Source organism: Globicephala melas, chromosome 12 (genome assembly GCF_963455315.2).
Source record: "Globicephala melas chromosome 12, mGloMel1.2, whole genome shotgun sequence".
NCBI lineage: Eukaryota > Metazoa > Chordata > Mammalia > Artiodactyla > Delphinidae > Globicephala > Globicephala melas.
The window spans coordinates 67,775,176-67,792,500 of record NC_083325.1 but is presented as its reverse complement, the minus strand read 5'-3'; the positions used below and the strand labels follow the sequence as shown (position 1 = coordinate 67,792,500).

The 17,325-nt window shown below is 40.3% G+C and overlaps 1 protein-coding gene across 1 annotated transcript in view; it reads left to right on the top strand.

The window, feature by feature from the left end:
* The first annotated feature begins 12,283 nt into the window (after positions 1 to 12,283).
* WDR43 (WD repeat domain 43) overlaps positions 12,284 to 17,325 on the top strand; it is a 47,324-nt gene continuing 42,282 nt past the window's right edge. Inside the window, exon 1 of the mRNA XM_030858042.3 lies at positions 12,284 to 12,551. Within this exon, the coding sequence (XP_030713902.1) occupies positions 12,327 to 12,551 (225 nt within the window). The 5' untranslated portion in view covers positions 12,284 to 12,326. The remainder of the gene's footprint in view (positions 12,552 to 17,325) is intronic.

The window sequence follows — 17,325 nt, the reverse complement described above, 5'->3', positions numbered from 1 at the left end:
TGCTAACACCTTGATGTTGGACTTCTAGCTGCCAGAACTGTGAGAAAATTAATTCTGTTGTTTAAGCCAAAAAAAAGAGCATTGACTGTATTTTCTAATTCTCTCTTTAAAAATTTTTATTCCCAGGTTTTGGTACCCGCCCCAAATTTTTAAATAAAAATGAATTTATTTAATCCTAAAAATAAAACAAAAGAAAATTAAAAACTGGGAAAAAGTTATCTATGGAGTCCAAAATCTCATTTAACATTGAATATCACTAACCTGTTTGCTTAATATTAATTCAATTGGCAGAAGTTTATTAAGGGTCTGGCAATATCTAATGTGCCTGGTCTAATGAGGCACATTAGCTATTTATTTCATTTAAGTTTACAACAATCCTGAGTCAGAAATAAGTATTCCAGTTTTACGTGTAAGAAAACTGACCCAAGGAGATTAAATGATTTGGGCAACAGCCCATAGCTGACAAGTGACATGACAGGGTTTCCTATCTAGGTCAGTTTGGTTCAGCAGTCCATGCTCTTTGTACTGTAACACCCCTTCTCAAAGGCCAGTCAACAGTACATTTGAATTCAGAGTTAACACCGGAATACATTCACAGAGCTACAAATTCAGTTTAAATTTGAGAAAAGAAGTCTTGTTATTACTTTCAAAGACATAAATTCTTTCTAATCTGTGCTTTCTAAAACATCAACCATCGTAAACTCCATCATCAGGACTTCTCTCTTTTAATCCTAAAAATGAAAAAACAAAACAAAACAGCCTGGCTCTCCCCCTATCCCAACTGCATGTCTCACTTTTGGTTTTGATTTATTTTAAGAAAAGTTCTTTTGACTAACATTTATGTTATCATTGCCAAATATGGGTCTGCGTTGGAACCTTCTGAATCCTAAGCTCTACAATTGTTTTTAAATTTATCATTCCTAATTTATTGTCTCGTTATTAAATGATATTTGGCTGTTATTTCAGAAGGAGTAAGAATTAGAAAGATGGTATATTGACAAAATATAGGAAGTAAATTTACATACCTTTGATTTCTGAGATAAATTGTGAACAGTTAATGGCATTCCTTTCTTTCTATTATTTGAATAACAGACAGTGATATAGTTTGTCCTACACACATCTAATGAAATGCATTAACATACGCTGAAAAATATAATTATTCCTTATTTATTCATGACCTTTCAGAGTATTTAAGCTCTCAAAAAGAAGTCACTCTGTGTGCTTTTCTATTTCTGGCTATACTTTTCCTTTCCTATCTTTCCTATGAAACTGCCAACTTGGACTCTGAAACTATTCTCTGAAAATATGAGGCATCATCAACTCATCATTTTTACTTTAGGGTATAAGACCAGAAAGATACTATCGTCTAGTGGCATTTAGTCAAGCAACCACTTTAAAATCCAAATAGATGTCAAGAAATGCTATTACTGATGGGTGACATTTTAAAATCTCCAGTCAAACTATATCTCTATGTCTAGTTCCACAAACGTTCTCCTCTAGCTCTTTGCATATGCTTCTTCCCTCTATATAACTCCAAAAGACTGGGAGAAGTGCCTCTCCTCTGTACTCTTGGTATGTCCTATCTTTAGACCTATCATGGTGTGTGTCATACTGTGTGGAAGTTGTTTATTTACCATTTCCCTGGTTAAGAGATAAAATTGTTCGGAGAGCTGTGTCTTGTTCATCATTATAATTCTGTCATAGTTATATCACTATAATCGTGTTATATCATTGTATCATATTATATGGTATATATGATATATTGTATATATAATATCATCATATTTCATAGCTGTATCATTATAATCCTGTCATAGTACCTGGCACACAATATGCCCTCAATAAATATTTGTTCAATGAATGAAGAAAGTAGGAAATGAGAAAAAATAGCAGCCCTGATACCTAAGTCCCTATACTAAATGATTCAACATGTAAATATGATCCAATTACATTTAATAGTTACATATTTTGTTCTGTATCTACACATGTACTTAGCTTTTTTAGAACTGTTGAAGTTTTTCTTACTGACTTTTAGTGAAATAGAAAGTATCTAAGTCTAAGAATATAACTTCCTTTCTCTTGCCTTTTCATTTTTTTCCTGAGTTGCTGCTAACTTGAATCTGGACCCTGTAGAACTCCTCTATGATTTACTGTTGTATTACTAGAAATTGCAAATTTAAATCTAGAGAATTTTAAAATTTTCTTAAATATGTGTACAGTTTTAAAGAAAAATTGCATGATATTTAGACTTGGAGAAGCTTCTTACTTATCATCACCCACCACCACTCACTAAACACCTTTTTTGGTTCCTAAAGTAAAGGACAGTATACAGCATGATTCAGAACCAGTTTGTTAGCACCTTGTGAGCCATCGTTTTAGAATGTTGAGAACCGATCAGTCCTCCTTGGGATTGAACTCCTGGAGAGGATACTAGATCCTCCTTCCTTCTCCTCAGGGTCCTTCTTTTGGAGAACGGCCTGACTGTCACCTCCATCCCACCAGCCCTACTGCTGGTCAGGGTCCAGTGCTAGTCTGGGCCTCAGAGTACCTCTACACTGCACCCCTCCCTTCTACCCTCCATCTCTTTCTCAGTTGTCGTCAACTCACACTGCAGAACTCAATAACCAATCTTCTGATTTCTAAATTGTGAAGCATTTAAACTTTGTGTTTATGTTCACTCTCTTTGTTTATGAATGCTCATAAACTCTTCAAAATTTAAAACCTTTTTAAAACCTAAAACCTTGGGCATATCCATCCATCTATTCATTCGCAATTCCTTCATTTATTTACTTTGCATAATTGACTTGTAATCATGCTTAGCTCACTCGAGGGGACTCCCCTGAACACCCAAGACAAATACTGTTATAATCTTTCTTCTTCTTCTTCTTTTTTTATAAATTTATTTATTTATTTTTGGCTGCGTTGGGTCTTTGTTGCTGTGCACGGGCTTTCTCTAGTTGTGGTGAGCCGGGGCTACTCTTCATGGCAGTGTGTGAGCTTCTCATTGCGGTGGCTTCTCTTGTTGCAAAGAACAGGTTCTAGGTGTGTGGGCTTCAGTAGTTGTGGCACGCAGGCTCAGTAGTTGTGGTGCACAGGCTTACCTGTTCTGTGGCATGTGGGATCTTCCCGGACTAGGGCTCGAACCTGTGTCCCCTGCATTGCCAGGTGGATTGTTAACCACTGTGCCACCAGAGAAGTCCCTAATCTTTCTTCTATGTATTGCTTTTTATTTAGTTTTTGTAAAATTGTAGTCATACTTTAATCTTTTTCTCACATTAGCTCTTTGTATCAAAGATTATGAATGAGCATAAGCAATAGTAAAACCTTAGCAAGACCATGTACAAGTGTCACTGTTGTGAGCTTTCATACTATAGGAAATCCTGCCTAATTGACTCTTGTTTGTGCTCTGTAAATTCACACTATTTTGTAAGGCTGTATACTAGGATACTGTTTGGCTATAAGTGAAGGTAGGAAATTCAGAGCTAAGATGGTCCTCTGAAGTGTCAGCTACTCCTGGGTGTGGTCTCCATTCCAAAGCTTACCTTATGGCTGCTCAAGCTCCAGCCATTACATCCCAATTTCAGTCAGTAAGAAGAGAGAAGAGAGAAGAAGGTCATGCCCTCTTTCCTTAAACACACTTCCCTAAAAACACACATATCACTTTTGCTTACATTTCATTCACCAGGACTTAATCACATGGCCAGATCTAGTAGCAAGGGAAGCTGAGAAATTTAGTCTTTATTACAGCTGAATATCAGCCTAACCAAAAGTCTGCAATTCTATTAATATTGAAGAAGGGGGAAATGGATTAGAAGGCAACTAGCATTTTCTTTCCCAGGTGCATGCTAGCTAGTTGAGGCAATCCCCATTTTAAAAAAATGTGTTATGTTCCTAAAATTTGTCAGTAGGATGTTTGCAATCTTGTACAAGTAACAGTTATGTTCCCAGCTCTGCTCAAAAGCCTATTTAGGGATAAAGTAGCTGAAGCAGTGTTCACTATTGAAAAAGACAATGGAAAACTATTAACAAGCCACTTGCATCATTTAAACAAAAAATTAAATACAAAATCTGTGTTTTCAGCTGTCTACTAGACACCATCTCTGGTTGACCTGCTGGTACCTCAACAGCATGGCCCAAACTGAACTAAGTCGTCATTTCCACCTTTTGTCCCATCCCCTGGAACACTGGACCTCCTATATTCCCTATATGAGTTTAAAAGTCACATGATTTTCTGTTACTTTCAGGCTAGAAAATTCCAGGTCATCTGTGATTCTTCTCTCTGCAGCACTCTCTTCCAACACTCACAGACATACATTCACAACCTCTGATCAGTGGTCAGTTCCCATGGATTTCTTGTCCATTTCTTTAGCCACCACCAAATCTGACTACCTGCATCTGAAGCCTCCCTACTCCTATCCTACACTGTTTCATTCAGTTATTCGATAAACATGTGTTGGGTATCCACTGTGTGCCGTGCGTTGTGCTAGGCTGAGGGTACAGAGATTGAAGAGGGGGATGGGAGTAGTTCTAGCCCTCAGAGAATTCACAGTCCATTAGGGGAAACACAGTGGCTTTCCAAGGTCAGAGTGGTGGGAGCTCTCTGCCCAGCATCCAGGCACTAAAGAGGTGTACTGTCTGTGAGGAATTCAAAAACAATACCAAAACCAACTGAAAGCCAGTCGGCTTCCTCTTATCACCAGGTGTCACCTGTTCTGAACAATGTCAGGAGTAAGATACTTCTCTCCCCCCAAATATTTGATTGTCTCAAGTTCTAAACAAGGGTTTTAATTACATATGTATGTATGTGTGTATGTATGTATGTACGTATGCTTCAAATTAGCACATTTTTATTACTTGTGCTCTGATAAACATTATAGTGTATAAGAAAGTTAATTCCAAGAACTCCTAATTATATAGTTGGCCCTGACACATGTGGACTCACTTATAAGAGTTCTTTTTAAGTTCCGAAAGTTTCAGAATCATTCAAGAATAATTCACATCTCCAGCCCCTGTGGTACCACATATTCCTGTGTTAAAACAGGATATTTAAAATAAACAATGACTGCACAACAGTTATAAAGATGAAGAAGCAGAACTTCAATTGGAAATTCAAGAAGCAGAACTTCAATTGGTCATTCCAAGACTACTTGAAATTTTTGTTTGTGTTTAAAATGTTTCAGCTGCAGAGACATCCGAAAACTACTTAGCTACTCAAAGAAACAAAGGCATGAACAGTATTACGATATTTGAAATCCCTTATGAAACATGATTTTTATGAAAAAACTCAACCTTACGTCAAACTCAACCTTACGTTTCAGCCTTTTCTTAACTATTTGTGTGTATGCTGTTTCATGTAAAATAAACCGTTTAAAATTTAAATTACTACAAAATGTTGTCTAGCAATTGGGAGCAAATATAGATTGACAAATCTAGCAGCACTAACTATTGAACATAAATATGCGGAGATCAATTTTGCTAAAGTTATTGACAGATCTGCAGAAGTTAAAGGCTTGAAAACAAAACTAGCATTACTTAGCATGCTTTTGAGGCTCATCCACGTTGTAGCATGTAACAATAGTACTTCATTTGTATTGCTAAATAATACTCCATTGTTTGGATATACCATATTTCGTTTCTCCATTCACTACTTGATAGACATTTGGATTGTTCACAGTTTGGGGCCACATGAATAATAATACTGCTATGAAATGTATGCATGGACATATGTTTTCATTTCTATGGGTACGTATCTAGGAGTGCAATTGCTAGGTTGCAAAGGAAGTTCATATTTAATTCTTTTAAGAAACTGCCAAATTCTTTTGCAAAGAAGCTGTCCCTTTTACACTTTCACAAGAAATAGATAAGGGATCTGATTTCTCCACATCCTCACCAGCACTTGTTATTGTCTGTCTTTTTTATTATAACCATCCTAGTAGACATGAAGTGGTATCTCATTGTTGTTTTGATTTGCATTTCCTTAACAGGTAATGATGTTGAGCATCTTTTCATGTGCTTTTTAGCCATTCATGTATCTTCTTTGGTGAAAATGTCTATTCAAGTCTTTTGCAGATTTTTTAATTGGTAGTTTGTCATCTTATTTATTTATGTATATTTTTGCATGTGGATATCCAATTGGCCCAGTACTATTTATGAAAAAAACTATTCTTCGTTCATTAAATATCTTGGCACCTTGTATATATCAGTTGACTTTAGAAGTAAAAATTTATGTCTGTACTCTTGATTTTGTTCCATTGCTCCATGTGTCCATACTTGCGTTATCACTCTGTCTTGATTACTGTCACTATAGTTAGTTTTGAAATCATGTACTGTGGCTGCATCACTTTGTTCTTCTTTTAAAAAATTGTTTTCACTATTTTAGGTCCTTTGCATTTCCACATATATTTTAGGATCAGCTTATCAATTTCTACAAAAAACTCTGATAATATTTTGATAGGGATTGCATGAATGTATAGGGTGAATTGAAGAGAATTGCCATCTTGACAATACTGAGTTTACCAATTCATGAACATGGAATGTCTTTCCATTTACTTAGGTTTCCCTTAATTTCTATCAACAATGTCTTTACTTTTCAGAGTACCAGTCTTGAACTTCTTTTGCTAAATTTATTCCCAAGTATTTTATTCTTTCTGGTGCTATTTCAAATGGAATCGTTTTCTTAATTTAATTTTCAGATTGTCCATTGATAGTATGTAGAAATACAACTGATTTTTTTGTATATTGATTTAGTATCTTATGACCTTGCTACATTCAGTTATTGGTTTTAGAATTTTTTGTGAATCCCTTGAGATTTTCTCTATGTCATCTGTGAATAGATACTTTTACTCCTTCCTTTCCAATTTGCATGCCATTATTATTATTATTATTAACATCTTTATTGCACTAGCTAGAACCTCCAGTAAAATATTGAGTAGAATTGATGAGAATGGACAGTATTGATTTGTTCTCAATCTCAGGAGAGAAGCATTCAGTCTTTCATTATTAAGTAGGAAGTGAGTTGTGGGTTTTTTTTGTAGTTTTCCTGTATGAAGTTGAGGATGTTCCTTTCTACGCCTAGTTTGTTAAATTTTTTTTTTTAAATCATGAGTGGGTGTTGGATTTTGTTAAATTCTTTTCTGTATCTTTTGAGATTATCATGTGTTTTTAATCCTTCATTCTATTAATATGGCATATTAGATTTTTGAATGTTAAACCTAGTATTCCTGGGATAAATCCCATGTGATCATGGTATATAATCTTTTTTATATATTACTGGAGTTGATTTGCTAATCTTTTGTTAAGGATAGGTAGGATCTTTAATAATTCCTATTATCTTTAGGACTAATAGGAATTAGTTAAGTTAAATTGTTAGTTAGTAGGTTGGATGAAGGGTTGGCATTGGGGCCTGAGAGAGGATTGGAAGAGCGTAAATTATGGGCATGAGTAAGAGAGCAGAAGCCAGAATAAAGGTGGTAGGGCAGGAAACCAGGATCAGATCAGAGCCTGGGGTGTGATGTTTGAGGCAGTCTACAGTGAGTGAGTGATGATGCTGGGGAGATTGACAGAGACCAGGTTATAGATTGTTCTGTAGTCCATATATATTGAGCAGCATAGAATTTCTTCCATAATTGTCAGCAAGCTTGTGAAGATTTTTGTTTTTGTTTTGTAAAGTAATCAAGTTTTTTTTAATATTTATTTTTATTTATTTGGTTGCGCCAGGTCTTAGTTATGGCAGGCGGGCTCCTTAGTTGCAGCTTGCCAGCTCCTTAGTTGTGGCATGCATGTGGGATCTAGTTCCCTGACCTGGGATCGAACCTGGGCCCCCTGCAGTGGGAGCACGGAGTCTTAACCACTGTGCCACCAGGGAAGTCCCTGAAGGGTTTTAAGCAGAGAGGTAGAATGGTCACATTTATGATTTGTAAAGATCATAAAAATGTAGCAGCCTGGAGAAAGGGAGTCCAAATAAAGCAGTGGTGGCAGTTCGGGTGAGAGATATAAGGCTCAAACAAGAACAGAGGTGGTAGAATTGCATGGAAATGAGGAAATTGAATGTGGAATTACTTCAGAGATAAAAAAGACTGCTGATTGATCACATGTGGGTATGGTTTGGGTGGAAGTAAGATGTGGGGTTGGGTAATAATCAGGGTTGATTCCTTGCTTTTTACAGTGGCTAACTGGGTGGCTGGTGGTATCACCAACTGAGGCAAAGGATAGAAAAGAATCAGCACAATTAGATTCAGCTGCATGTGCCATAACCCAAAATGTAGTAGTTTAAACAAGAGGGAAGTTTGTTTTCTGTTGTATAAAAGAAGTCCTGAGGATTTGGTCCAGGACATATATAATGCTTCAGGGTCCCTAGGTTCTGCTATCTTTCTGCTCTACCATTCTTAGCATGTTATTTTCTCCTCAAAGTCCAACACGGATGCTTCAGCTTTGGCCATTACATTTCAGTTCCAGGGTTTAAGAAGAAAAAAGCCATGGAGAATAGCATACCCTCTCACTTTAAGGATATTTTGTTCTGGCCCATAGTCATATGGCCTACCATTGTTGCAAAGAAGGCTGGAGAATGCAGTCTTTATTCTGGAAAGACATATGCACAGATAAAGAAGTAGTGCTGTAAGGAACCCTGATGTTAGAGAGTGGGACGTGAGGAAGATCCATGAGAAATGAATAAGAAGAGCAGCCAGAGAAGAGAAAGCCAGGAGGGTGTGACGTCATGGAAGACAAGCATGCTAATGACAAGTCAAGTAAGATGTAGACTTAGAATGGACACATATGGTAGCAATGTGGTGCTTGCTGGTGGCCTTGAGAAGAGTTTCGGTGTAGTGGTGGGTGGGGCTGAAAGTCCCATTGCAGGAGAGAAATTGAGAAAATTAGACTATTCTTTTTTCTTTTAGTTTTGTTTTAAAGGAAAGAAAAGATTGCGACAGTAATGGAGGGGGAAGAGGGGTCAAGGGAATTCTGTTTTTAAAGAAGAGAAAAATAACAGTATGTTTATATGTTGATGAGAAGGATTAAGTTGAGAAGTAAAAATTGACAGACTTTCTGGAATAATATCCTTGAGAAGGATTAAGTTGAGAAGTAAAAATTGACACTGATAGAGGAAAGACTTTTTGGAATAATATCCTTGAATGGGCAAGAGAAGCTGGGATCTAGAACTTCTGTGGAAGGGTGGCCTTTGCTAAGATCACGGAAAGTTCATCCATAGGACCAGGAGAGATGGAGCACAAGTGGGTAGATTCCGTGGTATTGGGAGCTTGTGAAAGTGCTCTTGTGATTGCTTCTGTTTTCTCATGAAATCGTAAGCAAAATCATCCACTGAGAGTGAGGATGGAGGAGGAGGAGGTTTGCGGTAATAGGACAGTCTGTCCTAATGTCTAGGACAGTGGAAGAGTGAATGGATTAGGGAACAACTGTTCGATAATCTGTTAGCATCGACTTGCCATGTGAAGTTTGTGATCACGAATTCGAAGTAGATGAGAGTCCTAATAAAGTGGCTGTGGCTTTCTCTAATCATGTTCAGCTGCTTGTAGGTGGAGAGTTAGATTTTACCAGGCTTGTGTTTTGTTTTGTTTTTTTGGCAGCGCCGCGTGGCTTGCGGGATCTTAGTTCCCTGACCAGGGATCAAACCTGGGCCCCTAGCAGTGGAAGCTCAGAGCCCTAACCACTGGACCACCAGGGAATTCCCCAAGCTTGTGGTTTTACCAAGACTATTTTGTGGGAAAGAGGCAAGGGAGTTGAGGGTTGTAATGACAGAGATTAGGATAAATTAAGGGGGAAGTGCAGCCATCGGGGAGTAGGGATAAGGGCTGGTGAAAAGACTGTAGGATCAAATGAATTGATGGTCCGGTAGGGTAGAAGGACTGGCTGGATGCTGAGAGCTAGAGGGAGTGAGCTGGAAAGATAGGAGTTGGTGTACAGAGTAGTGTGTAGAAATTGAGATTATGGAAGAGGTGCAGTTATTTGGATGGCAAGGTCTGCTACATGACCATGGGAGTGAGTGGCTGGTGTAGCATAGAGATTACTGAAAGGGATGAGGTCAAGGAATTGATATGCTTGGGTATCAGAGGGTCATCTATATAAACACTACATACTCTCATTGGATCAGGTTGCCGTGCTCAGAGATGACTTGGGTTAGAAATCAAGCTCTTCCTCCATTGCCCGGCTCTATGTCAATTTTCTTATCGGAAAGATGTAGATGTTGATAGTTTCTACATCCTAGGGCTGTTGTGAGGACTAAATGAATTAATACACATAAAGCACCTAGAACAGTGCCTGACATATAGTAAGTGCAAAATAAGCTTTTATTTTTATTTGTATATTTATGACTAACAAATGCATAACTCTAGGTCAGACCTATCTTCACACAGACTCATGCGTGGTTTTTTTTTAATATTTATTTGTTTATTTACTTTTGGCTGTGTTGGATCTTTGTTGAGACTCTGTGTTTGCAGCACGCAGGCTTAGTTACCCTGCGGCACACTGGGTCTTAGTTCCCTGACCAGGGATCGAACCCACGTCCCCTGCATTGAAAGGTGGATTCTTAACTGCTGGACCGTCAGGGAAGTCCCTCATGCATGTTCTTTTATAACAAAAATCCTAGAAATAGTTGTCTATACTTTTCTGCCCTTTCTCACCTCCCATTTCCCCCTCTACTCTCTAAAATGAGTTTTTTCCCCCTACCTCTCTGCTAAAAATGCTTTTGAAAAGTCGCCAATGGTCTTGATCTTGCCAAGACTGATTAATTCTCAGTCTTCATCTTACAGCATTTGACATGGCTTTGATTATGTCTTGCTTCTGAAATCCTTATAAAAATTTTGACTTTCCAGGGCATCTCATTCTCCTGGGCTTTCATCACTGTTATCCCTTCTTAATCTCCTTTGCCAGGTCCTCTTCCTATTCCTGATAAATTGGCACATTTTTGGGGCTAAGTTTTTTTCTCTATTTATACTTACACCCAAGATGATCTAACCATACAGTTTCAAATAGCATCTGTATGCTAATGTGATCTACTCATATATCTGACTTCCTACTGAACCACTCTATTTGGATGTCTACTGAACATCTCAAACTTAACTGTCCAAAACAGAAACAGTTGATTTCTACTCCACCCAGACCCGTTTCCTCAATTCAGCTAATGGTATCACCATTCACTTATTCTCTCAGGCCTTAGAGTCATCCTTCACTCATGTCTTTTCCTCATCCTTCACAATCAATCCATTTAGCAAGTCCTGTTGGCTCCAACTTCAGATTAAATCTGGATTTGGACCACTTCTCACCACCTCTGCCACGTCATCCGAGTCCAACCCACCATCCTCCTTCTCTCTTGTCTCTTTGCTTTCATTCTTGCCCCCCTACAGTCTCCATCCAGAATCCAGGAGGCCTTTCAAAATGTAGATCAGGGCTTCCCTAGTGGCGCAGTGGTTGAAAGTCCGCCTGCTGATGCAGGGGACACGGGTTCGTGCCCCGGTCCGGGAAGATCCCATATGCCGTGGAGCAGCTGGGCCCGTGAGCCATGGCCGCTGAGCCTGCGCGTCCAGAGCCTGTGCTCCGCAATGGGAGAGGCCACAACAGTGAGAGGCCCGCGTACCGCAAAAAAAAAAATAAAATAAAATAAAATGTAGATCAGTTTATGTCTTTCCAAATAACATAAACTGCAAATTTTACCATGGCTTTCCCTACCTGTGAAAGACTCAAGAGTCTTCCATGGCCCTGAGGGTAGTGTTTTATGGCTTTCCTGCTGGTCAGTAAGCTGTGTGTGGGCTGAACAGTACCTGCCATTTCTTGAATCAGAATGCATAGATTTGGTGAAATGTTACGGAGACCTTAAAAAAACTGTCCATTTGGTGCAGTAACATGGGGTAAATCTTGACGAAAGAAGAGGGAATAGCCTCTCCCACCGTTACTTTCACACTGGTATGACTGAGTAAATTGTTGTTATGTGAACACATGATTACAGCCCGTAAGTGGATAAGGAAAAATGGAAACAGTTGTCACAATCACGGAATTATAAGTAAACATTTCTTTCAAACATTTCGTTCAATCATGTTATTTAAATTTAAAAAAAAACCCAAAACTTTTTCTTTCTTTCTTTCTTTTTTAAAGGAAGGAGTCTTGTCAAGCCCCTTCACACGTCCCCAGAACAAGTTAGTACTGAGCCCACTGGGCCACCGTCCACAGGTAGGCCGTCCAACGCTCGCTTGCGTCGCGAAGAGCCACTCCCTCTGCTCCTTGCACTCCCTCCGCCCCACTTCCCCCTCCAGGCCCCGCCCAGTACCGGTGCGCCTGCGCACGGGCGAACACGTGGCTGCCGCGGAGCCAGAGGAGCAATGGCGGCGGGTGGCGGAGGTGTTGCGGACCCCTTCTCCCCCGCGGGCGTCCCCTGCGCCTTCTCCCCGCAAAGCCAGGCCTATTTCGCTTTAGCGTCTACAGACGGTCACCTGAGAGTGTGGGAGACAGCCAGCAACCGGCTGCACCAGGAGTACGTGCCTTCCGCGCACCTCAGCGGTACCTGCACCTGCCTGGCCTGGGCGCCAGCGCGGCTGCAGGCCAAGGTAAAGCGAGCTGGATGGCGCGGGGCGGGTGGCCGCTCAGCCTCAGCCTCAGCGTTTCGCGGCCTGGCGGCGCGCGATCCGTCATCGCGCGTGGCCCTCCGAGGCCCGGGGCGAGGAGGCACAGAGCGCGGTGGAGGCGCGCGCTGGGCCCACACCGTCAGCCCCGTGCGTGGCCTGTCCTGAGGGCAACGAGAGAGGGCGCGGCCGGATCCGACGGGCAGCGGACCGAAGCCCTCCTGGCGGGCTCCATGTGGTCTGGGCCCAGCCGTCGCGGGGGCCGCCATGTTCGCCGAGGCCCCGGGTCCCCCAGGAGCGGCTTCCTGCTACCAGGCCTGGCTCTTCTGCTTGCGCTTTTCAGAGCTCTGGCTTTTGACAGAGCCCCACCTTGGGGCTGTATTGTTCTTCTCCGACCCCTACCCAGCTCATCGGCCTTGCGCTGGGCAGTTAGAATGAACAAGTCTATTTCCTTGCTTCCGGACACCCCCCTCCATCCCCCACTCTTGGGGTCCGGCTCACCACGTGTTCTCTTCCACGTCCAGGATGTGACAATTTGAAAGTGTTGACTTTTCCCAGACTCGTTTCCATTGTAAGCCATCTGAACCTTCTTGCTTTTAAAGTTTTAACATCTGCTCGGCTCCCCCTTTATACATCCCCTTTTCCCCAAGTCTGAAGTCTGCATTAGGATATGGAGGTAAAGTGAGGTTGTAGTTTAACTTAACGAACGTGAGTCCAGGTGGAGTTTCTCTTACACGGGGCACTGCTGAGTTAGGGAAGGCTTCTCACTCTTAGGGAGTCAATGAAAGATGTCATTCACTGTGGAGTCACTTGGCTACATCAGCACTATTTCACACGCACGTGGAAACTGCGTGTATAAGGTAGCCAACCCGAATCAGTGCAGTGTGATTTGGAAGCATCAGGTATTGAGTTGTGTGGTATTTAGCTGACACTGTGTGTAAACCTTAAAAAGTTAGTATTTAAACACATACACACAAAAAAAGAAAAAAAAAAGTGTTTAGTATAGATCTTAACTCCACCTGACTATCCTAGGAAACTTTCTACTAACTTTTTAGGTTGAAAGTAGGGATACATCTAACTTGTTATACTTTGGATGAGTATGTTTAGGTGTTTTTCAGATCTTAAGCTTGATTTTCAAAGTTTCTGGATGAAGTGACTCCTGTTGATCATTAAAGAGACCTTATCAGGGCCCTTAAGTCAAGCACAAAACTAGGACTTTAAAAAAAATCAGTTGTCATTAAGGTGACAGCACTCTGCATATTTCTCCTTTTCAAATTTCTGTGTTTGTATTTTAACGGTCTTGTAAAGTGTTAATAATTCTAATGGTGAGAGGAAATGTGGAGCAGTGGTTAGATGCATGGACCCAAACTATACTTCCTCACTTTGAACCCAGGCTTGGCTTCATCGTAGGAATTGTGCCTCTAAATGGGAATAACAGTACTCACCTCATAGAGTGGTTGTGAAGGTTAACATACTTAATGATGCATAAAGCATTTAGAGTAGTTCTTGGTATGTAAGTGCTGCAAGTGTTAATTGTTGTTATTACCTCTTATTTGCATGGTTAGTCCTGCAAGGTAGATAAAGACTAACTTTTTGCTTTGTTTGTGAAGAAGAAACTGAGGCTTTGGAAAATTAAGCAACTTGCGAAAAACCAAAAATGGAACCAGGACTAGAATGCAGGTATTTAGAGCCCAACTCTATTATCTGGAACAAATCATTCATATTAGGCTGGCAGATATTTGTCACCCACTTGGTATTCTCTTGACTTACAATCATATTGTATGTGTCAGGAGTAAAACTTTTGCCTGGTCTTAAATTTCCTGTTAAAAGTCAGTTTTGGATTATTTATAGCAGTCTGATACAACAGAAAAATACCTAGATTTGGTTTCGTACCCAGGACTCAAACTTGTTTTGTCACCTTGAGCAAGTCACTTTACTTTTGGAGGCCTCCTTGAAAAAGAGTTGGACTACATTAAAAAAAAGTTCTAACAGGTTTCAGTGTCCTTTTACTTGTATGCTCTCACTTTAGTCACCTGACTCTGTGAAATGCCCTGTAATTGTTACATTTTTAAAAACTGAGAATCAGAACTAAGTTTAAATGACTTCTCCAAAGCCTTATTAACCAATGAAGTAGCTGTAGCCACTAGAGTCAAAGTACTTTGACTCCTGGGCCAGTGCTCTAACTGTAACCTTAGATCTTCAGTCACAGAATTGAGAGTTGGGAGGATGTGATTTTTAAAGATAGCGGTTGCTACAAATCACTCTTCATTTTCTGCCTTTGCTCCCAGGTCCCTGGGTTATGATCCTTGCCACTTAAGTTTTAAGATGCTCTCTTAAGCCCTTATTTTACATGTAAATCAGTTTGTAGGAGTATTCTGCATCTGGTTCAGTAACTGGCAGTTTGCCACCCAAGGACAAAGTTTGGTGACATTACTCTTATCAGTGGAGAAAAATGAGTTGGTGCTGGGTTTCTTGGGTAACAGGAGCTAAAGCAGTGGTTCATAAATTTTTATAAAAATTAGATTGCTTCTTGGTCACAAAATGATTATAATTCTTTGCATTTATGTCAGTAGGTTTTAGAAGATTTTTGTATATATCATATAGCTGAGCATTTTATTTGGGTGATGGAGCCTGGGGGGAAGAGGACCTCAGATGATGATGAGAAAAGTGCAAGGAGATGGATTGATGGACTATGCATGGGTGCTGTTTTTAGAGTTCCTCAGGTTTATGTGTGTAAACTGAGGCTGAGATGGTAAATGATATGCCAGAGGCACACAGTAAGTGGCTGAGCTACCCAGGAACTGACCCTGCTATTTCATTGCTCCTTTAATTCCAAACTTTTCAATTTTTCCTTCTCTAACTGCTGTAGAGCCCTGAAGAAACAGACTGGCTACCACAATAAATGCATTTATGTTACTTTGCTGTCACTGTAGTTAAAATGACCCCATATGGCTTAGTGCTTATTAAAGGAGGCACATGGCATTTCAGGCATTGGACAGGGCAAGCACAGCAGCATTAAGGATGTTTCTAGGAAAAATCTGAGCATCCCCAGTCCTAACCCTTAGGGACGCAGCACAGTCCAGTTGTGTTCCTGTATAATGCTCTGTCGTACGGTCTCTCCAGTGTTTAAACTTCAAAAGGCTATGGTTTGCCTAATAAATCTTATTGGCAGAAATAGAAGTTCCTGTGTATTAGAATTTGTTTTTGATGTACATACTGTAGGTAATTACATGTAAAATGCACACATTTTGTTCATCGTTACCTATGAAACTTAGACATTTGCCAGAGTAAGTGACAGTTAAGATAGGCCAAGAAATGGCATAGGAGACTAATTGCAGAGTGAAACTTGAAACTTTGCCGTAATTTTCAGTGACTAGAGGTCAGTATTTTTCACAAATAGGTTTTGAACCATTAGTGGATTGTGAAATAGATTTGGTGGGTTGTGACAGCATTACAATGATGAAGTAGACAATATTAGAGTGTATTTTGCATGGTAAAGGATAAGTTTTTTGGTGAGACTTGTTTCAGCTATATACACGTTTTTATGAGTGTGTGTATTGGTTTTCCATGTAAACTCTTTTCTTACTCTGGGATCTTAGTCTAAAGAGTCAGGGCTTAACTGGATGTGCTTTTCCCCTCTGTCTTCACTTCATTTGTACTATGCCTTGCGTTTATAAATCATGCACATTTAGACTCACTCAGCCTTCTGATTGCCTTCTGGATCAAATACTGCTTTCTTGAGACTGCTGTTGGCATTTATTGCTTAGCTCGGTCAGCCCCTCACATTGGAAAAGACTATTTAGTCTAAGTAATAGACCAAATCCTTTTGGTCTTCGTTCCTGGTGCTTTCTGGAACTCAGATTTTCTTTTTTTGTTTGTTTTTGTTCTTTTTTTCGGTCACGCCACGAGGCTTGTGGGGTCTTTGTTCCCTGACCAGGGATCGAACCTGGGCCCCTGCAGTGAAAGCGCCAGAGTCCTAAGCACTTGACCTCCAGGGAGTTCCCTGGAACTCAGATTTTCTGATTACAGATATATGAACTAAATTTTTAGCCTACCCTATCCATTCACTTTATATATTCACACATGTAATTAATGTGCACATGACGTGAAACAAAGCAGTATGACTAAGACATTAAAGAAGAAATACAGACAATTCAGATATACTGTGTCTGAAAGAAGAGGTTTTTGTGGAGAGATCATATTTGAGGTGGACCTTGAAGCAAGGATCGATTTTTAACCAAATTGATAATTGAGACGGATAGAAAAAGGCCCCTCCCAAAAGAGGAAAAAGCAAATGGGAAAGTGTATTCGTGAGTAGGGAGTGCAATGTAAGGATGGAATTGGAAATAAGACTGGAAAAGGTGGTTTGGAGGCAAATTGTGGATGCTTTTGAATGCCAAACAGTTTTGTTTTTGTTTTTTTGGGGGTACGCGGGCCTCCCACTGCTGTGGCCTCTCCCATGGTGGAGCACAGGCTCCAGACACGCAGGCTCAGTGGCCATGGCTCATGGGCCCAGCCGCTCCGCAGAATGTGGGATCCTCCCGGACCGGGGCACGAACCCGCATCCCCTGCATCGGCAGGTGGACTCTCAACCACTGCACAACCAGGGAAGCCCTACCAAACAGTTTTTTTGATTTACTCTTCTCTGGGGAGTCATTGAAATTTTTGATCACAGAAATAACAGGTTCTGATAGAAAATGCCAACAAAAGTCTGTCATAATCTATAATCATCAGTACCACTAAACTCTTGGTTTCAGAA